General features: G+C 46.1%; 1 protein-coding gene across 1 annotated transcript in view; it reads left to right on the plus strand.

The window, feature by feature from the left end:
- The window catches only part of DNAH2 (dynein axonemal heavy chain 2), a 108,643-nt gene that overhangs the window by 47,850 nt on the left and 43,570 nt on the right, over positions 1–17,223 (plus strand). Inside the window, 17 exon segments of the mRNA XM_066364801.1 lie at positions 135–296; positions 401–504; positions 1,473–1,629; positions 2,188–2,270; positions 2,384–2,564; positions 2,905–3,043; positions 6,404–6,621; positions 6,884–6,985; positions 7,316–7,441; positions 7,747–7,857; positions 8,155–8,343; positions 8,776–8,879; positions 8,978–9,167; positions 9,669–9,849; positions 11,067–11,194; positions 11,526–11,678; positions 11,961–12,086. Of these exon segments, the coding sequence (XP_066220898.1) occupies positions 135–296; positions 401–504; positions 1,473–1,629; positions 2,188–2,270; positions 2,384–2,564; positions 2,905–3,043; positions 6,404–6,621; positions 6,884–6,985; positions 7,316–7,441; positions 7,747–7,857; positions 8,155–8,343; positions 8,776–8,879; positions 8,978–9,167; positions 9,669–9,849; positions 11,067–11,194; positions 11,526–11,678; positions 11,961–12,086 (2,454 nt within the window).

Consider the following 17,223-nt stretch of genomic DNA (forward strand, 5'->3'; position numbering starts at 1 on the left):
CTGAGGTTGGGAGGCAGCTAGATAGCCTGGAGGGAAAAGCTTCTGGAGGAGAGGAGCAAAGCACCAAGTGTTCTCAGGAAGGAGGAGGGCAAAGCCATGTTAACTGACACATCTTTATGCTCTCTGCCACAAAGGAGCTAGATGCGCTCCAGCAGATCTGGGAGATCACGCGGGACTGGGAGGAGAGCTGGAACCAGTGGAAGACTGGCCGGTTCCTGACCCTGCAGACAGAGGCCATGGAGACCATAGCCCATGGGCTGTTTCGTCGCCTCACTAGATTAGCCAAAGAGTATAAGGTGCGTGGGGAAAGGAAAGGGAGGCGGAAGATACACCAGCTGAGGAAGGGGACACCGTGCGGGGAAGACGGTCAGTGCTTCTGATGCCTCCTACTTCTGCCCAGGATCGAAACTGGGAAGTTATTGAAACCACTCGATCAAAAATCGAGCAGTTCAAAAGGACCATGCCTCTCATCTCAGACCTGAGAAATCCTGCCCTTAGAGACAGGTAAGTGTTCCTCTGCTCCTGGTGTGACCCTCTGGCCTTTGCTGTCACCTGGTTCTTTCAGGTGTCCCCTCCATTGGCGATCAGAGCTCTCTGTTTGCCCTTCTATACACACACACACACACACACACACACACACTTCTGGAAGAGGCCTTCACTAGAGCACTAGAGCCTGGCACTTTATGTTGTCTGTCATAGCTGAGCTTGATGCCTTCTGTCATTAAAAAAGCTCTTATTTTGATGTAGCCCAAAGTATAACTTTCTCCCTTTATGGTTTTTGTGGTTGTGCCTTGTTTTTCAGACCACCTCAACCCCAAGTTATAAATCCATTCTCTCTACCCTTTTTCTAATTCTAATTCTGTTCCTCAAATTTAAGTCTTTTAAAACATTTAGCATCTCTTATGTGATAGAGGAGTCCTTCGAAACCATTGAGGATAGAATATACTATTTAGAATGTTTTAGGGAAAATTTATTTAGGAGAAACTTCTTGTTCTTCTCTTGCGTTGCCTCCAGCATAATGTTGTTGGCGCTATTTCACCACTGAATAGTATATGGTTACGTACAACCTAACCACTTTATTTGCTCAAGTTATTTAACCTATCTAAGCCTTCATTTCTTCACATATAAACGGAATGATAGTAAATCCTCAGTTACAGAGTGATTGTGAGAATTAAGTGAGATGTCTCGTGTAGAGCACTTAGCCCAGCACATAATCTATGATAAGCCCACCGTAATCCGTCTTAACTCCTCTTCCAGAGAATCAGCACCTCAATCTCTGTATTCCCCACGTGCCTAAGCTGCAGTTTAGAGCCTATTTAGTAGATAGGTGGGGAATCATGAATAAATAAATACATGGAATCATCCTATCCCAGTGGGAGAAAGCCTGTGGAAAGCCTGTGCAGTGACACTAATACTCTATAGGAGGCGCTGGTGTCCAGCCTCCTAAACTGACCTTCTGTCCTTGGCTACAGGCACTGGGATCAGGTTAGGGATCAGATCCAACGGGAGTTTGATCAGGAATCTGAAAGCTTCACCCTGGAGCAGATTGTGGAGCTTGGGATGGATCAACATGTGGAGAAAATTGGGGAGATCTCTGCCTCAGCAACCAAAGAACTGGCTATAGAGTTGGTATGACAGAGCCCTGTCCTATACCCCCTTGGAGGCAAAGGCCTCCAAGCTTTTTTTTTGTTTTGTTTTTTGTTTTTTGTATTTTTCTGAAGCTGGAAACGGGGAGAGACAGTCAGACAGACTCCCGCATGCGCCCGACCAGGATCCACCCGGCACGCCCACCAGGAGCGACGCTCTGCCCACCAGGGGGCGAGGCTCTGCCCCTCTGGGGCATCGCTCTGCTGCGACCAGAGCCACTCTAGCGCCTGGGGCAGAGGCCAAGGAGCCATCCCCAGCGCCCGGGCCATCTTTGCTCCAATGGAGCCTTGGCTCGGGAGGGGAAGAGAGAGACAGAGAGGAAGGAGGGGGGGCGGTGAAGAAGCAAATGGGCGCTTCTCCTATGTGCCCTGGCCTGGAATCGAACCCGGGTCCCCCGCACGCCAGGCCGACGCTCTACCGCTGAGCCAACCGGCCAGGGTCAAGGCCTCCAAGCTTTTTTATCATCCACTGTCTTCTTGCAGCTTCTATTCCCCTTGGGGATTAAATATCGGATTGCTCTGTCCCCGTTTCTTTCCACAGGCATTACAAAACATTGCCAAGACTTGGGAGGAGATTCAGCTAGACATAATACCCTACAAGGATAAGGGCCATCACCGACTCAGGTGGAGAGCGCCTCAGGGAGCTAGGAGAGGGGGGCTGTGTGACCTGGGCCGGGAACTGGGGACCAAGGATTGGAAACGGGCAAGGAATACGATTTCGATGCCTTCCTCCCCAGAGGTACAGAGGAAGTATTCCAGGCCCTGGAAGATAACCAGGTGGCTCTGTCCACCATGAAGGCATCTCGGTTCGTCAAGGCGTTTGAGAAGGACGTGGACCACTGGGAACGCGCCCTCTCCCTCATTTTGGAGGTTATTGAGATGGTGCTCACAGTGCAGCGCCAGTGGATGTACCTAGAGGTCAGGATCCACTGCCTGAGCTCTGCCTGCACCCTGTTTTTACTCCTTTATTTTCGTAGGACCTATATATCTGCCCATTATCAGTTTCATTTTCCCACCTCTAAAGCTGTTCTTCATTCAGGACCTGAGCGTTAGGCGTTATCTTTCATCATCAATTCCCTTCCCTGAAATGCCTTGTGCTCACATTTTTCTTCTTGGACCCAGATATCTGGCCTCTCTGGCCCTTTGATTCAAATATTTCTTATTTTCTACTCAACTATTATCCACGGTCTGAGAGCAGGGATCAGAGAGTGGAGAGTATGTGGGAAACAGCCCCTTACCCCAATTCTCGGCCCTTCAGAATATCTTCCTGGGAGAGGACATCCGTAAGCAGCTGCCCAATGAATCAGCCTTGTTCGACCAGGTCAACAGCAACTGGAAAGCCATCATGGATCGGATGAGCAAGGACAACAATGCTCTCCGGAGCACCCACTATCCAGGTCTGAGCTCCCTGGCCTCTTTCCCTGGCCTCACCTCAGCTGGTGTTATATGTATATGTGAAGTCATGGCCACATGCTTCATTTACTGAAAGATGACTGTTGTACCTGGCTGTTATACCATCACCATTGCCTTTTATAAGGATTAAGTAATAGCTGAGTAAATTAAATTCAATAAATATTTGAGTGGAGTACAATGTAGTTGTTAAGACGGGTCAGGAACCTATGGCTCGCGAGCCAGATGTGGCTCTTTTGATGGCTACATCTGGCTTGCAAACAAATCTTTAATAATAAAAAAATAATGTTAAAAATATAAAACATTCTCATGTATTACAATCCATTCATTTCCTACCACTCATGTTCATGGTTGCGGGTGGCTGGAGCCAATCACAGCTGTCCTCTGGGACAATACCAAATTTTTATTGGATAATGCTTAATGTACACAGGTTGGGTCATTGTATGGCTCTCATGGAATTACATTTTAAAATATGTGGCGTTCATGGCTCTCTCAGCCAAAAAGGTTCCCGACCCCTGAGTTAAGAGAATGGGATATGGAATCAGACAAACTTGAGTTCCAAATCTGACTTGATAAGAGCTTATCTTACTGATAAGCTCTTGGGCAGCTTGCTTCCTCCACACTACAGTTCCCTCACTGGTGGTGGTGGTGGTGGGGTTAATCCTAGCTAGTTTTCAGTGTTTACAAGGATTATGAAGGAGTGTGTAACACTGAGTAAGTTAGTGCTCAATTAATAGCACTGTGCCTCAGGAAGCCCTGACTGAGGAATCACAGTTCTTCTCTAGCTGGTTCATTTGATGAGATAATGCAGGTAAATGAGATAATGCCAATCAAGAACTTCTCACATTAAATGGCACAGAGTAAGCCCTTGGTTACTGGTAGCTATTGTTATTATTACATTGACTGTAGTTTATCAGATGAACTAGTCTTGATTGTAGATATTTTTGTAGGGGATGAGGGAGAGATGTAAACATAACGAGGCCTGGTTGATTGCTGTAGATTGGGCTAAAGACTCAGGAAGTTAGCTTTGGTAATAAGCACGTAGAATGGGTACCCTGAGGAGCAAGTTTTGTCAGGGAGTATGGAGGAATTCTTTATTTTGCTTAGAGTCTATCTAAGAATTCTTCTTTTTTCCAAGAACCTTGAGTATACACATAACCCCCCCCCCCCAAAAAAAAAAAACCGTATAGCCCTGGCCAGATAGCACGCGTTGTCCTGACACACAAGGGTTGTGGGTTCAGTCCCTGGTCCGGGCACATACAGGAACAGATCAAAGTTCCTTTCTTTTTCTCTCTCCCTTCTTCTCTCTCTAAAGTCAATAAGTAAATTTTTAAAAACCCATAAAATTTAAATTTTCTGATAAAATGTAAGTATTAAATTATGCAAAATTGAGTGACAACATGCATTAAAAGATTTAAAAAAAGATTTTCCAATTAAATTGGACATTTAATATTAGTTTCAGATGTATAGCATAGTGGTTAGACATTTATGTAACTAACAAAGTGATTACCTTGATAAGTGTTGCACCCAGCTGATGCCATTTATAGTTACTACAATATTTTGGACTATGTTCCCTAAGCTGTACTTTACATCTTCATGACTATATTGTAACTGCCAATTTGTAAATCTTAATTCTTTCACCTTTTTCACCCAGCCTCCCAACATCCCTCCCATCTGACAACCATAAGTTTGTATCTATGAGTTTTTTTCTGTTTTGTTTGTTTACTTTGTTCTTTACAGTATACGTATAAGTGAAATCATATGGTATTTGTCTTTGTCTGATTTATTTCACTTAGCATACTACCCTGTAGGTCCATTCATGTTGTCACAAATGGTTAAGATTTTGTTTTTTTATGACGGAATAATATTCCATTGCATGTATGTACCACATCTTCTTTATCCATTCATCTTTTGATTGGAGCATTTAGTCTGTTTACAATTAAAGTAATTATTGATAGGCATGCAGTTATTGCCATTTTATTAATTGTTTTCTGATTGTGTTTGTAGTTCTTTGTTCCTTTCTTCTCTTATATATTGATAACTTCCTGTAGTGTTATGTTTGGATTCTTTTCTCTTTATTTCTTGTATATCTCTTGTAGACTTTTGGTTCGTGGTTACCATGTTTATAGCAGTTTATTTTAAGTTGATGGTTGCTTCATTTTTTTTTTAATTAAAAAAATTTTTTTAATTTATTCATTTTAGAGAGGAGAGGGAGAGACAGAGAGAGAGAGAGAGAGAGAGAGAGGAGAGACAGAGAGAGAGAAGGGGGGAGGAGCTGGAAGCATCAACTCCCATATGTGCCTTGACCAGGCAAGCCCAGGGTTTCGAACCGGCGACCTCAGCATTTCCAGGTCGACGCTTTATCCACTGCACCACCATGGGTCAGGCCAGTTGCTTCATTTTGAACACATTCTAAAATCACTACCATTTTACTCAACCTCTCCACATGTATGTTTTTGTCATTTTCTTAACTTCCTGTGTGTGTGTGTGTGTGAATCCCTTAATTTACTGTTGTAATTACACATAATCTTTCTACTTTTGCCTTTTAACCTTTATACTAGCTTTAGTGTTGGTTAATCTATGATTGTTATTATGTGTTTGCCTTTGTCAGTGAGAATTTTTTTTTCAACATGTTCTTATTTGTGTTTGTTTTTTTTTTCTTCTTCTACTGAAAGAAGTCCCTTTAACATTTCTTGTAATGCTGGTTTGATAGTGATGAGCTCCTTCAGCTTTTTCTTGTCTGGGAAGCTCTTTATCTCCCCTTTGATTTTAAATGACAGCCTTGCTGGGTAAAGTGATCTTGGTTGCAGGTCTTTGCTTTTCATCACTTTGACTATTTTGTGCCAATTCCAGTCTAGTGCTCTTTTCATTATGTCACAAGGGACTCTGGTGACTCCAGTGGCTGCAGAACTCTTTCATTGTGTGCATGTGACACATGCACAACTTCAATCTAATTTCTTAACTTGTTGGGTTGTGTAAATGTAGAACAATCTCTAATTTTCAGACTCTTGTTGTGACTGGCAGAGCCCCAGTTCTTCGGTGGGAAGGAACTGTTCCAAAGCCTGAGAGGAGATGTAGTTATAGGAATAGAATCATATGTGGTATATAATAATGCACAGTGTATAACATATAATAGTGGGTGATAATTAAGGAATTAATAATGAATTAAGGAAGACAATGGTATAAGCATGGAATAACTGAGGGCACTTCTCTGCTTCCTAAGATAATTGTGGCAGTCTATACTCTAACATCCAAGAGCTGGCAAAGTAGATACAGTTGGAGATTTCAGATCTACTCAGGGCTGTGGTAAAGGGCCATCAGATGTCATTTATTGCTCCTCTTCCCAGGCCTCCTGGACACACTGATAGAAATGAACACAATCCTGGAAGATATTCAGAAGTCTCTGGATATGTATTTAGAGACCAAGCGCCAGATTTTCCCTCGCTTCTATTTCCTGTCCAACGATGACCTCCTGGAGATCCTGGGTCAGTCTCGCAACCCAGAGGCTGTGCAGCCACACCTCAAAAAATGCTTTGACAACATCAAACTGCTGCGAATGCAGAAGGTCAGTAGAGGTGGCCGTGATGGGATGAAGGGCAGGGGAAGGATGCTAATGTTGAGGTATTCAAGGCCTTGAAGGAGACAGGGCCCTGCCACTGGGAGGTGGGTATTAGTGATTCCAGATTATGTGGTATAGAACTTTTTGGAATTGGTAATATTGAGGCGAAGGGAGAGGAGCTGAAATTACTTTCAAAGGGCCCAAACACCATCTAGGCAGATCCTAGGAGTAGGCAGGCATGGCCGTTAATAGCTTCTTGCTTCTACAGGTTGGGGGACCCACCAGCAAATGGGAAGCTGTGGGAATGTTCTCAGGTGATGGCGAGTATATTGATTTTCTCCACCCAGTACTTTTGGAAGGGGCTGTGGAGGTGAGTTGTGGGGAGGGTCTGAGAATGAAGCTGACTCTTTTTCCCATTAGGAAGTTTGCTTGGTTATGTGAGGAGAGAACATCTCTGTGAAGGGACATTAGTCACTTTTTGCCCTTTGCCGGCCATTCCTGAAAACTATAACCTCTACTTTGAACCTAGAGATCTGCCTTCTGGCCTCCATATCCCCCAGGGCCCAAGCCAGATACCGCCCTGGTCCTACTTTTATCTTGGGTCCACCACCTGCTGTTCTGTTTCCTAAGTACCTTTCCCCTGGGGACTCTTGTCTTTGGCTCAGAGGCTGAGCCGTCCTGTTTTCTTACTTCTCCTCAGTCTTGGCTTAGCGATGTCGAGCGGACCATGAGGGTAACCCTACGGGACCTTCTCCGGAACTGCCGCCTGGCCCTCAAGAAATTTCTTAACAAGAGGGACAAATGGGTGAAGGAGTGGGCTGGCCAGGTGAGCTGGGGTTCAGGAGAAATAAGGGGACAAGAAAGAGCTGGAAGGGAATAGCAAAGGTAAAGACAGAATCTTGAGTCTGAAAATGCTGGTTACTTGCCTTCCCCACCCTGGGCTGTGTCCCTGGAACCTTGCATGCTAGACCCTTAGCTCTTGACCTTAGACATGTGCCCCATCCTTCAGAGCAGATTAGCATATCGAAGGAGGAATAGCACCTGGTTCTGGGAGAAACTAGGACTTGGGAGCTAGGCTGTGTGTGTGGCCAGGTAAAAGGCTTTTGAACACAACCTCTGCCCACGCCTCAGGTGGTGATCACTGCTAGTCAGATCCAGTGGACGGCTGATGTCACCAAGTGCCTGCTGACAGCTAAGGAGCGGGGAGAAAAGAAAATCCTCAAGGTCATGAAGAGGAAGCAGGTGGGGACCCTACAAGCCTGGACTTAGAGTTGGAGGGAGGAGGTAATAAATGGGAGTCAGAATTAGAGATGAGCTGGTGGAAAAGGGTCAGCGTGAGGGTGCTTTATGGGAGAAGCCCAGTAAGGAGAGTTTGGGTGGAATAGAAGTACATTTTCCTGTGCTGACATCGGAGGTCCGGAGTTAGAATGGGGTTGGGATTAACAGTGGGGGTGACAGGCGTGCTAGTCTGGGATGAGGTCTGGTTGACTTAGATAGCGTTGTTCTGTCTGCTCTCTTCCCTACCACCTCCTTCTACAGGTGTCGATACTGAATAAGTTTTCAGAAGCTATCAGGGGGAACTTGACCAAGATCATGCGGCTTAAAATTGTGGCTCTGGTGACCATAGAAATTCATGCCCGAGATGTATTGGAGAAGCTTTGTAAGAGTGGCCTCATGGATGTCAGTTCTTTTGACTGGCTCAGCCAACTGCGCTTCTACTGGGAGAAGGTACAGATGGGCCCGCTCCCCACTCTTGTACTCTGAACCCAATCCTAATGCGTTCATTATACTCCTATTCTCCAAATACAAGAATATCCTAATCCAAGCCTTGGCCCCATCACGGTGCCCTCATCTAATTCTCAACTCTATCTCAAGTTTCCTAAGTCAGGAATGGCAAACCATTTCCAGTCGGTGGTCACTGTGGGTATCACGTGACTGGAACTCAGAAGGACTCCAGGCAGCTGCTGCAATGGATTGGGGTGGACATGCAGTATGAAGCCGTTTTCCATCCTGGCCATAAGCTCTTTCCTCCTCCTCTTCTCAACTGTCCCCCTCATCTTCTGCGACTTCCTTGCTGTCCCCAGCCCCAATCTCAGTCATCGCCCAGCTCTGCTGCTTCCTCCAATCCCACCCCTCTCTGACTCTGCCCTGTTGCTCCAGGAGTTAGATGACTGTATGATCCGCCAGACCAACACGCAATTCCAGTATGGCTATGAGTACTTGGGTAACTCTGGCCGGCTTGTCATCACCCCCCTGACAGACAGGTGAGCCATGTGGCATGAGCAAGGTGCTGGGGTGGAGGCAGCACCCACCGAGCGGAGGCTTCTAGGAGCCTGACTTGAGTTCTGTCTTCAACCCTCAGGTGTTACATAACACTGACCACGGCGCTGCACCTGCACCGGGGGGGCTCCCCCAAGGGCCCTGCGGGCACGGGGAAGACGGAGACCGTCAAGGACCTGGGCAAGGCCCTTGGCATATATGTCATCGTGGTCAACTGCTCCGAGGGCCTGGACTATAAGTCCATGGGCCGAATGTACTCAGGCCTGGCCCAGGTCTGTGTCCTGACACCCTGTCCCGAGGCCCCTTAAATATCTCTAGTCCCAGAAGATCAGCTGGAACCCACGTCTGGTTCAGGGCTTTGAAACTTACAACACTACATCACCTCAGTTATTTCTTAAAATTGGTTAGTCCCTGTACTTCCCTGAACTGCACTTTGCTTGTTTGCAAAATCAGATTATGTAAGGATTAAATAAATTAATGCAGGTAAGCTGGTGCACAGTGTAGGCATTCAGTGCTCCCGAGTTCTCTACCCTGGTCTTCTTCTAACTCACACTTTTTGTGGCATTTCCCCAGCTTGTGCCGTCTGGTGGAAAGCTCTGACTGGTAACTACAACAGTGCTTTGCCAGCCGCCCACCCACCCCAGCCCCCAACATTTCGGAGGTCGCCTTTCCTATCAGAACACTTCCGGCAGGGCTATGTTAGTCACCCTTTCCAGCTTCTCCCAACAGGGGGTACTTCCCTTGCTGCCAGTAAACCCGCCTCCCCCCTACAGACAGGAGCCTGGGGCTGCTTTGATGAGTTTAACCGCATCAACGTTGAGGTGCTGTCTGTGGTGGCCCAGCAGATCCTGTCCATCCTCTCTGCCCTGGCTGCCAACCTCACCCGCTTCCATTTTGAGGGATTTGAAATAAATCTGGTGTGGTCCTGTGGGATCTTCATCACCATGAATCCTGGTAAGGGTCAGGGAGTGGCTGGGGCTCTGGTGGGGGGGACTGGGTACCCAGGGCAAACACCTGTGTCCCCTCCTCTCTGCCAGGCCAATGAAATGTGTATTTAGCCAGATGAAATGTGGCCGAAGACAGCAAAGTTCGAGAGAAGAGCAAACATAGACTTTCTGGGAGCAGAGGAAGCAATCTTACTGCTCTCCCTAGAGGCATTTTAATAACTGCTCTATGCATACAAGCTTGGGCAAAAGTAGGTTTACAGTTGCGAGTACGTGAAACACAGTTTATTCTCGTATTATCATTTATTAATTATTGTATTATTTTCCATATGAACAATATAAACCTATGTTTGCCCCACTGTGTATATGTGGCCCTAGGCTTTGAAAGTACTTTGCTAACTTCTCCTGTTGGGCTAGCTCCCAGAGTTCTGTTCTAGATCTACCACCCCTTTGGAGAATGGGAGAATCTCCCCAAAGTGCAGGCACTAGGGCCTCTCAGCCCTGTTCCCTAGGAATAGCTGTGGCAGAAGAGTCTAGGAGAAAACAGGAAAGGGTTTAAGTACTGAAAGAATCAGAGAAACAGCCTGACCAGATTGTGGCACAGTGGATAGAGCATCAGACTGGGATGTAAAGGACTCGGGTTCAAAACCCCGAGATTGCCAGCTTCAGCGCAGGCTCATCTGGTTTGAGCAAGACTCACCAGCTTGAGCCCATTGTTGCTGGCTTGAGCAAGGGGTTACTCAGTTTGCTGTAACCACCTCCTCCATCAAGGCACATATGAGAAAGCAATCAGTGAACAACTAAGGTGCCACAAAAAAAATTTATGCTTCTAATCTCTCTCCATTCCTGTCTGTCTGTCCCTATCTGTCCATCTCTCTCTCTCTGTGACACACACACACACACACACACACACACACACACACACACACAAAATCAGGGAAACAGCTGTGATTTCTATTTGGATAACAGTATGCATGGAACATGGAGAGATGGGAAATTGGCAGCTCTGTGATTTGAGTCTGGGATAAGGCCACACAGAGATATAGGAGAGAGGAGCAAAGTGGTATGGGAGGAGCCAGGGCTGGGATGAGAATGGGAGAGATCTTGGAGTTGGAGTTGGGAACAAAGTTAGGGATGGACCTAGGGTAGGTAGGGGAAATGGGGCTGATTGGGAAATGGGTCTTTGGGAAGCAGTGTAGATTCTAAACAAATGGCTCTATTTTCCAGGCTATGCTGGTCGTACAGAGCTTCCTGATAATCTTAAATCCATGTTCCGTCCAATTGCCATGGTGGTGCCTGATTCAACTCTTATTGCAGAAATCATTCTCTTTGGGGAGGGTTTTGGCAACTGCAAGGTATTTTAATAATTCTCTTTTCCAATCATATTCTTTTCCTTCCATGATTATTCCCTGGACAGAGGAACTGAAGGCCCCACAGTCAGTTTATACTATAAGGAACGTACTGTCATTAGGATGCAGAGGCAGAAGTATTCAGAGGTCTCCCCTCTATGATGTTACAAGTCAGTGATGGCTTGATTCCCAAGGTCTTCTTGTTAGGGTTGTCCACAGCAACTCCCAGCTGCTTCCTGTCCTGGGGCCCAGATCCTTGTATCCTTAACTGTGTCTAGATGAAGCCGAGGGATTTGTGGAGAGATAGGTTGTTTCTTCCTCTGTTTTCATTCCCCAGATTCTGGCCAAGAAGGTGTACACACTTTACTCCCTCGCTGTGCAGCAGCTCTCCAGACAGGACCATTATGACTTTGGCCTACGTGCCCTCACGTCTCTTCTGCGTTATGCTGGAAAGAAGCGCCGTGTGCAGCCAGATCTGTCTGATGAAGAGGTAGGTCAAGGACATAGCTCTTGTACCTTAACTGCCATTGTCACTGGTCCTATGTGCCTTTGCTAAAGTTTTTAGATCCTTTTCCCCCCAGATTGGTATTCCCCTGTCCCAATTTCTTCCTGTCCTCTGTGTTGCCTGAGTTTTACCTGTCCCATTTTTAAAGATTGGCTCAGGTATATCCATTGTTCTTGGCTCTCGCCCCTCACCCTTTGGGGAGGAAGGGCCTGGTGAGGACCTCGGCCCTAGCTCCTCCAGCCCAAGTCTCTCTCTTTTCCCACTCAGGTTTTGCTACTCTCAATGAGAGATATGAACATCGCCAAGCTAACCTCCATTGACGTGCCACTATTCAGTGCCATTGTGCAAGATCTGTTCCCCAGTACTGAGCTGTCTGTCATTGATTATGGCAAGGTATTTGTCCCTTAGTATTCTTCCAGACCTCAGTTCTGAATGTGGATGTGGAAACATGACCCTTGGCTCCCAGGTCTTGTTCTGCCATTCACAAACTGTGACTTTGAGCAAGACAGTTGGCCTCTCTGGGCTTCCTTGTCTATTAACGGGTATAGGCCTATTCAGACATTCTCCCCTCACCACACCCCCTACTTCCCCTAAACCCCCAGCTGCCTGGCTCGAGTACTTTCACTCACTGATTCCTTGACTTCATTGAGATCTCTACTCCACTGGTCTTTCTACTTTCTCTATATCCTTCTGCCCTTCTTGCCTCTACTTCTCTCCTCATTTAGGTAGTTTTGAGGAGAGACTGCTTGGAACTGGTTGATATCTGAGAGCAGTGGAATACAAGGAGGTGGAGGAAGAGAATTTTGGAAAGTACAGGAATTTTATTTTCTGGCAGTGGTAATTTAGATACCATGAATTATCCTTTCCATTGAAACCACTGAAATACAGGGTAAAAATATGTATTTCTAAATGCATTGCTAAGCTGGAAAGAAAGAAATAATTTTGGGGTGGGGAGAGGAAATAGAAGCAGGGAGATAGGCAAGTATAAAAGCTGGCTTTCTCCCTGAACATTTTTGTTGAATTTAAGGTACTGGGAAGAGGAGATAAAGTAGCTCAAGCTTGAAGGCACAATAGAAAACCCAGTCCTGCATAAACTTCAGTCTGCAAGGGCAAACACCCTCGGTAAACGGGAAAATTAAAACCCGTCATTGAAAGGGTCCATAACGTAAAATAAAAAAAAACAAACTTGCTTGTTTTGACAGATGATAGGAGGAGAGGGTAAAATTTTTGAGGTTTTTAAACCACAAGCCAGCCCTTACATAGCCTATGGTCATAATTTATTCTGTGCAATCCTCAAAAATCTCAAACTTAAAACTTAATTTAAGTAGTTCCAGATTTTTAGCTACCCCCAGGTGGCTGGCAGAAGGAAATGAAAATTATTTCTGGAAGAGGAAATTTCAACTGAAGCCTCAAAGAATTTTCACAAAAATTTAAGAAAGAAGTCCAAGAAAATGAACAGCTTCTGGTCAAAGATCATAAAACACACAAGGGAACAAGATACCATGAATAAAAATCAGAAGAACAACAGAACAGCAGAATCAAATCCCCAAAGACGTCAGATATTGAAAATGATCAGGCCCTGGCTGGTTGGCTCAGTGGTAGAGTGTCAGCCTGGCGTGTGAATGTCCCAGGTTCGAGTCCCAGTCAGGGCACACAGGAGAAGCAACCATCTGCTTCTTCAGCCCTCCCTCTCCCCCTTCGCTCTCTTTCTCTCTCTTCTCCTTCTGCAGCCATGGCTCAATTAGTTTGAGTGTGTTGGCCCTGGACACTGAGGATGGCTCCATGGAGCCTCTACCTCAGGCACTAAAAATAGCTTTGTTGCCAGCATGGCCCCAGATGGGCAGAGAATCAACCCAGATGGGAGTTGCCAGGTGAATCCTGGTCAGGGCACATGCGGGAGTCTGTTTCTCTGCTCTTCTCACTTCGAAAAAAAAAAAGAAAATCATCAGTACAGAATTTTAAAATAACTAAATTTAATATGTTTAAAGAGATAAAAGAGAAGCTTGAAACTATGAGTTAGGACCAAGAGACATCTAAATTAAGTAGATATGAAGAAACTGAAAGAATTTCTGTAAGTGAAAAATATTATAATTGAAATTTAAAACAACTCAATATATAAAGTATTTCTAGGTAAAGAAGGTGGATTAAAAACAATATTGTTACCTTTTGAAAATGCACTACAGTACTCTTTTTTTTGTGACAGAGACAGAGAGAGGGATACACTGGGACAGATAGGCAGGAAGAGAGAGAGATAAGAAGCATCAATTCTTCATTTGCGGCACCTTAGTTGTTCATTGATTGCTTTCTCATATGTGCCTTGACCGGAGGGCTACAGCAGACTGGGTGACCCCTTGCTCAAGCCAGTGACCTTGGGTTCAAGCTGGTGAGTCTTGCTCAAACCAGATGAACCCGTGCTCAAGCCGGCAACCTTGTGGTTTCAAACCTGGGTCCTCTGAGTCCCAGTCCGACACTATTCACTGTGCCACTGCCTGGTCAGGCGCACTACCATACTCTTAGGGAGTTTTTATAATAGGGCATTTATAGCCAAAAGAATGGGGAGAGTGGAAGAAATGGAACAAACATTTTAGACATAAGAAATAAATTGTGACTTATTTAGCAAAACTGAGAGGGCTAGAAGTGGGGGAAATTGAGATGCAATTCTCAAAAGGCTAAATATCTGTGAAACTAGATACCTCTATAAGTAGGGAATAAAGGAGGTGTAGCTAAAAGAAGAATTGGAGGCAAATTGTCATTGAAGGTCTTCAATGTGACTCTCATGACTCTGTCTCTCCCGCTTTGGCAGAAGACTGGAGTGTGAAATAGTAAGTCTCTGGACTGGGTGGTACCAGGTATAGTTAAGGGCATGAGAAACCCTATTAAAAATGGGGATTAAGGCCCTGGCCGGTTGGCTCAGCGGTAGAGCGTCGGCCTAGCGTGCGGAGGACGCGGGTTCGATTCCCGGCCAGGGCACACAGGAGAAGCGCCCATTTGCTTCTCCACCCCTCCGCCGCGCCCCTCCGCCGCGCTTTCCTCTCTGTCTCTCTCTTCCCCTCCCGCAGCCAAGGCTCCATTGGAGCAAACATGGCCCGGGCGCTGGGGATGGCTCTGTGGCCTCTGCCCCAGGTGCTAGAGTGGCTCTGGTCGCAACATGGCGACCCCCAGGATGGGCAGAGCATCGCCCTCTGGTGGGCAGAGCGTCGCCCCATGGTGGGCGTGCCGGGTGGATCCCGGTCGGGCGCATGCGGGAGTCTGTCTGACTGTCTCTCCCTGTTTCCAGCTTCAGGAAAAAAAAAAAAAAAAAAAAAAAATGGGGATTAAGTGAATGTTTACACATTGATTGTTGAGACTCTGTCTTCTTTTAGCCCTCAGCTCCCAGAATCCTGGTAGCCAGACAGGAAGTTGGAAGAGTTTTCTCTGGGGAATCTGTCTAACCTAAGAGAAATGCCCGAAACATTAAGAATAGTAATTTCCCAATGAAAGTCCTAGATAAATCATCTACTGGGATACTGACAGTCTATAAGCCCACTCACACTCAGGGTTTTCGTTCAGTTTTTTTTTTTTCTTTTTTTGTATTTTTCTGAAGTTGGAAACGGGGAGGCAGTCAGACAGACTCCTGCATGCGCCCAACCGGGATTCACCCGGCATGCCCACCAGGGGGCGATGCTCTGCCTATCTTCGGGCATCGCTCTGCTGCAATCAGAGCCATTCTAGCGTCTGAGGCAGAGGCCACAGAGCCATCCTCAGCGCCCGGGCCAACTTTGCTCCAATGGAGCCTTGGCTGCGGGAGGAGAAGAGAGAGACAGAGAGGAAGGAGAGGGAGAGGGGTGGAGAAGCAGATGGGCGCTTCTCCTGTGTGCCCTGGCCGGGAATCGAACCTGGGACTCCTGCACACCAGGCCGACGCTCTACCACTGAGCCAACCGGCCAGGGCCCATTCAGTTTTTAGTTCTCTACTCTTAAACATGAGCAGAGGCCTGACCTGTGGTGGCACAGTGGATAAAGCATTGACCTGGAACGCTGAGGTCCCTGGTTCAAAACCCTGGGCTTGCCTGGTCAAGGCACATATGGGAGTTGATGCTTCCTGCTCCTCCCTTCTCTCTCTCTCTCTCTCTCTCTCTCTCTCCTCTCTAAAATGAATAAATAAAGTCTTTAAAAAAAAAAAAAAAAAAAAAAACATGAGCAGAGAACCGGGGGTCACCACACATCCAAGGAAAGCCTCTAACAAGACAGTTGTCAAAAAAAAGAAAAAAGAAAAGAAAAGCCCTGGCCGGTTGGCTCAGCGGTAGAGCGTCGGCCTAGCGTGTGGAGGACGCGGGTTCGATTCCTGGCCAGGGCACACAGGAGAAGCGCCTATTTGCTTCTCCACCCCTCTGCCGCGCTTTCCTCTCTGTCTCTCTCTTCCCCTCCCGCAGCCAAGGCTCCATTGGAGCAAAGATGGCCCGGGCGCTGGGGATGGCTCTGTGGCCTCTGCCTCAGGCGCTGGAGTGACTCTGGTCGCAACATGGCGACCCCCAGGATGGGCAGAGCATCGCCCCCTGGTGGGCAGAGCGTCGCCCCATGGTGGGCGTGCCGGGTGGATCCCGGTCGGGCGCATGCGGGAATCTGTCTGACTGTCTCTCCCTGTTTCCAGCTTCAGAAAAATGAAAAAAACAAAAAACAAAAAACAAAAAACAAAAAAAAAAAAGAAAAGAAAAAAGATAAAAGCAGGTTGAAAATAAATAATGCAGAGAAAAGATTTTTTTAAATTATTGTATTCTCAGAGATAAGATTAAGATAGTGTCTCCATGAAATACTATTAAAAAAGAAGTATTGCAGAAAATAGAACAAAGGGCAAAAGAGATAAGATTCAAAAGCCAGTCAGAAAGGACAACAGCCAAATAGTAGGAATTCCAAAAAGTAGGAACAGAGAAAATGGTGGAGGGGGGCAGGATTGTCCCCAGAAGAGTCCCCACAACCAAGGGATCTAAGTTTCCAAAATGAAAGGATCCACAAATGTGTGACACAACGAGTAAAATATATCCTAACAAGGCCCATCATTGTGAAATTTTAAAACACCAAGACAAGGAGAAGATTACAAGCTTCTCCACAGAGAGAAAAGTATTTTTTTTAAAAAAGAGGTAACATGCAAAAGATCAAGAATTTGAATATTGAACTTCTCAATAGCACTATTGAATCTATAAACAATGAAGCAGTCTTCAACTCCATTCTGAACGAAATTATTTTCAACCTCAAATTCTATTCCCAGCCAACCTGCCCCATAGGAGGCTAGATTAAAGATATTTCATACATGCGAACTCTCAAAAAACATTACCTCCACGATATGCTTTCTCAGAAAGCTAGTAGAAGGCGTGCTCTACCAAAATGCAGGAGCATATTAAGAAAGGAAAACAGAGGATACAGGATACTGGTTGTGCACCTGAAAAAGAGAGACACCAATCCAGATTGGAGTAAATTTGGGTGCTTCAGGAGGACTTCTGAAGGAAGAACCTCATGTCTAATGTGAATAAATGTTTTGAGAGATTTAGTTAAAC

Source organism: Saccopteryx leptura, chromosome 2 (assembly GCF_036850995.1).
Source record: "Saccopteryx leptura isolate mSacLep1 chromosome 2, mSacLep1_pri_phased_curated, whole genome shotgun sequence".
In the NCBI taxonomy this organism is placed as follows: domain Eukaryota; kingdom Metazoa; phylum Chordata; class Mammalia; order Chiroptera; family Emballonuridae; genus Saccopteryx; species Saccopteryx leptura.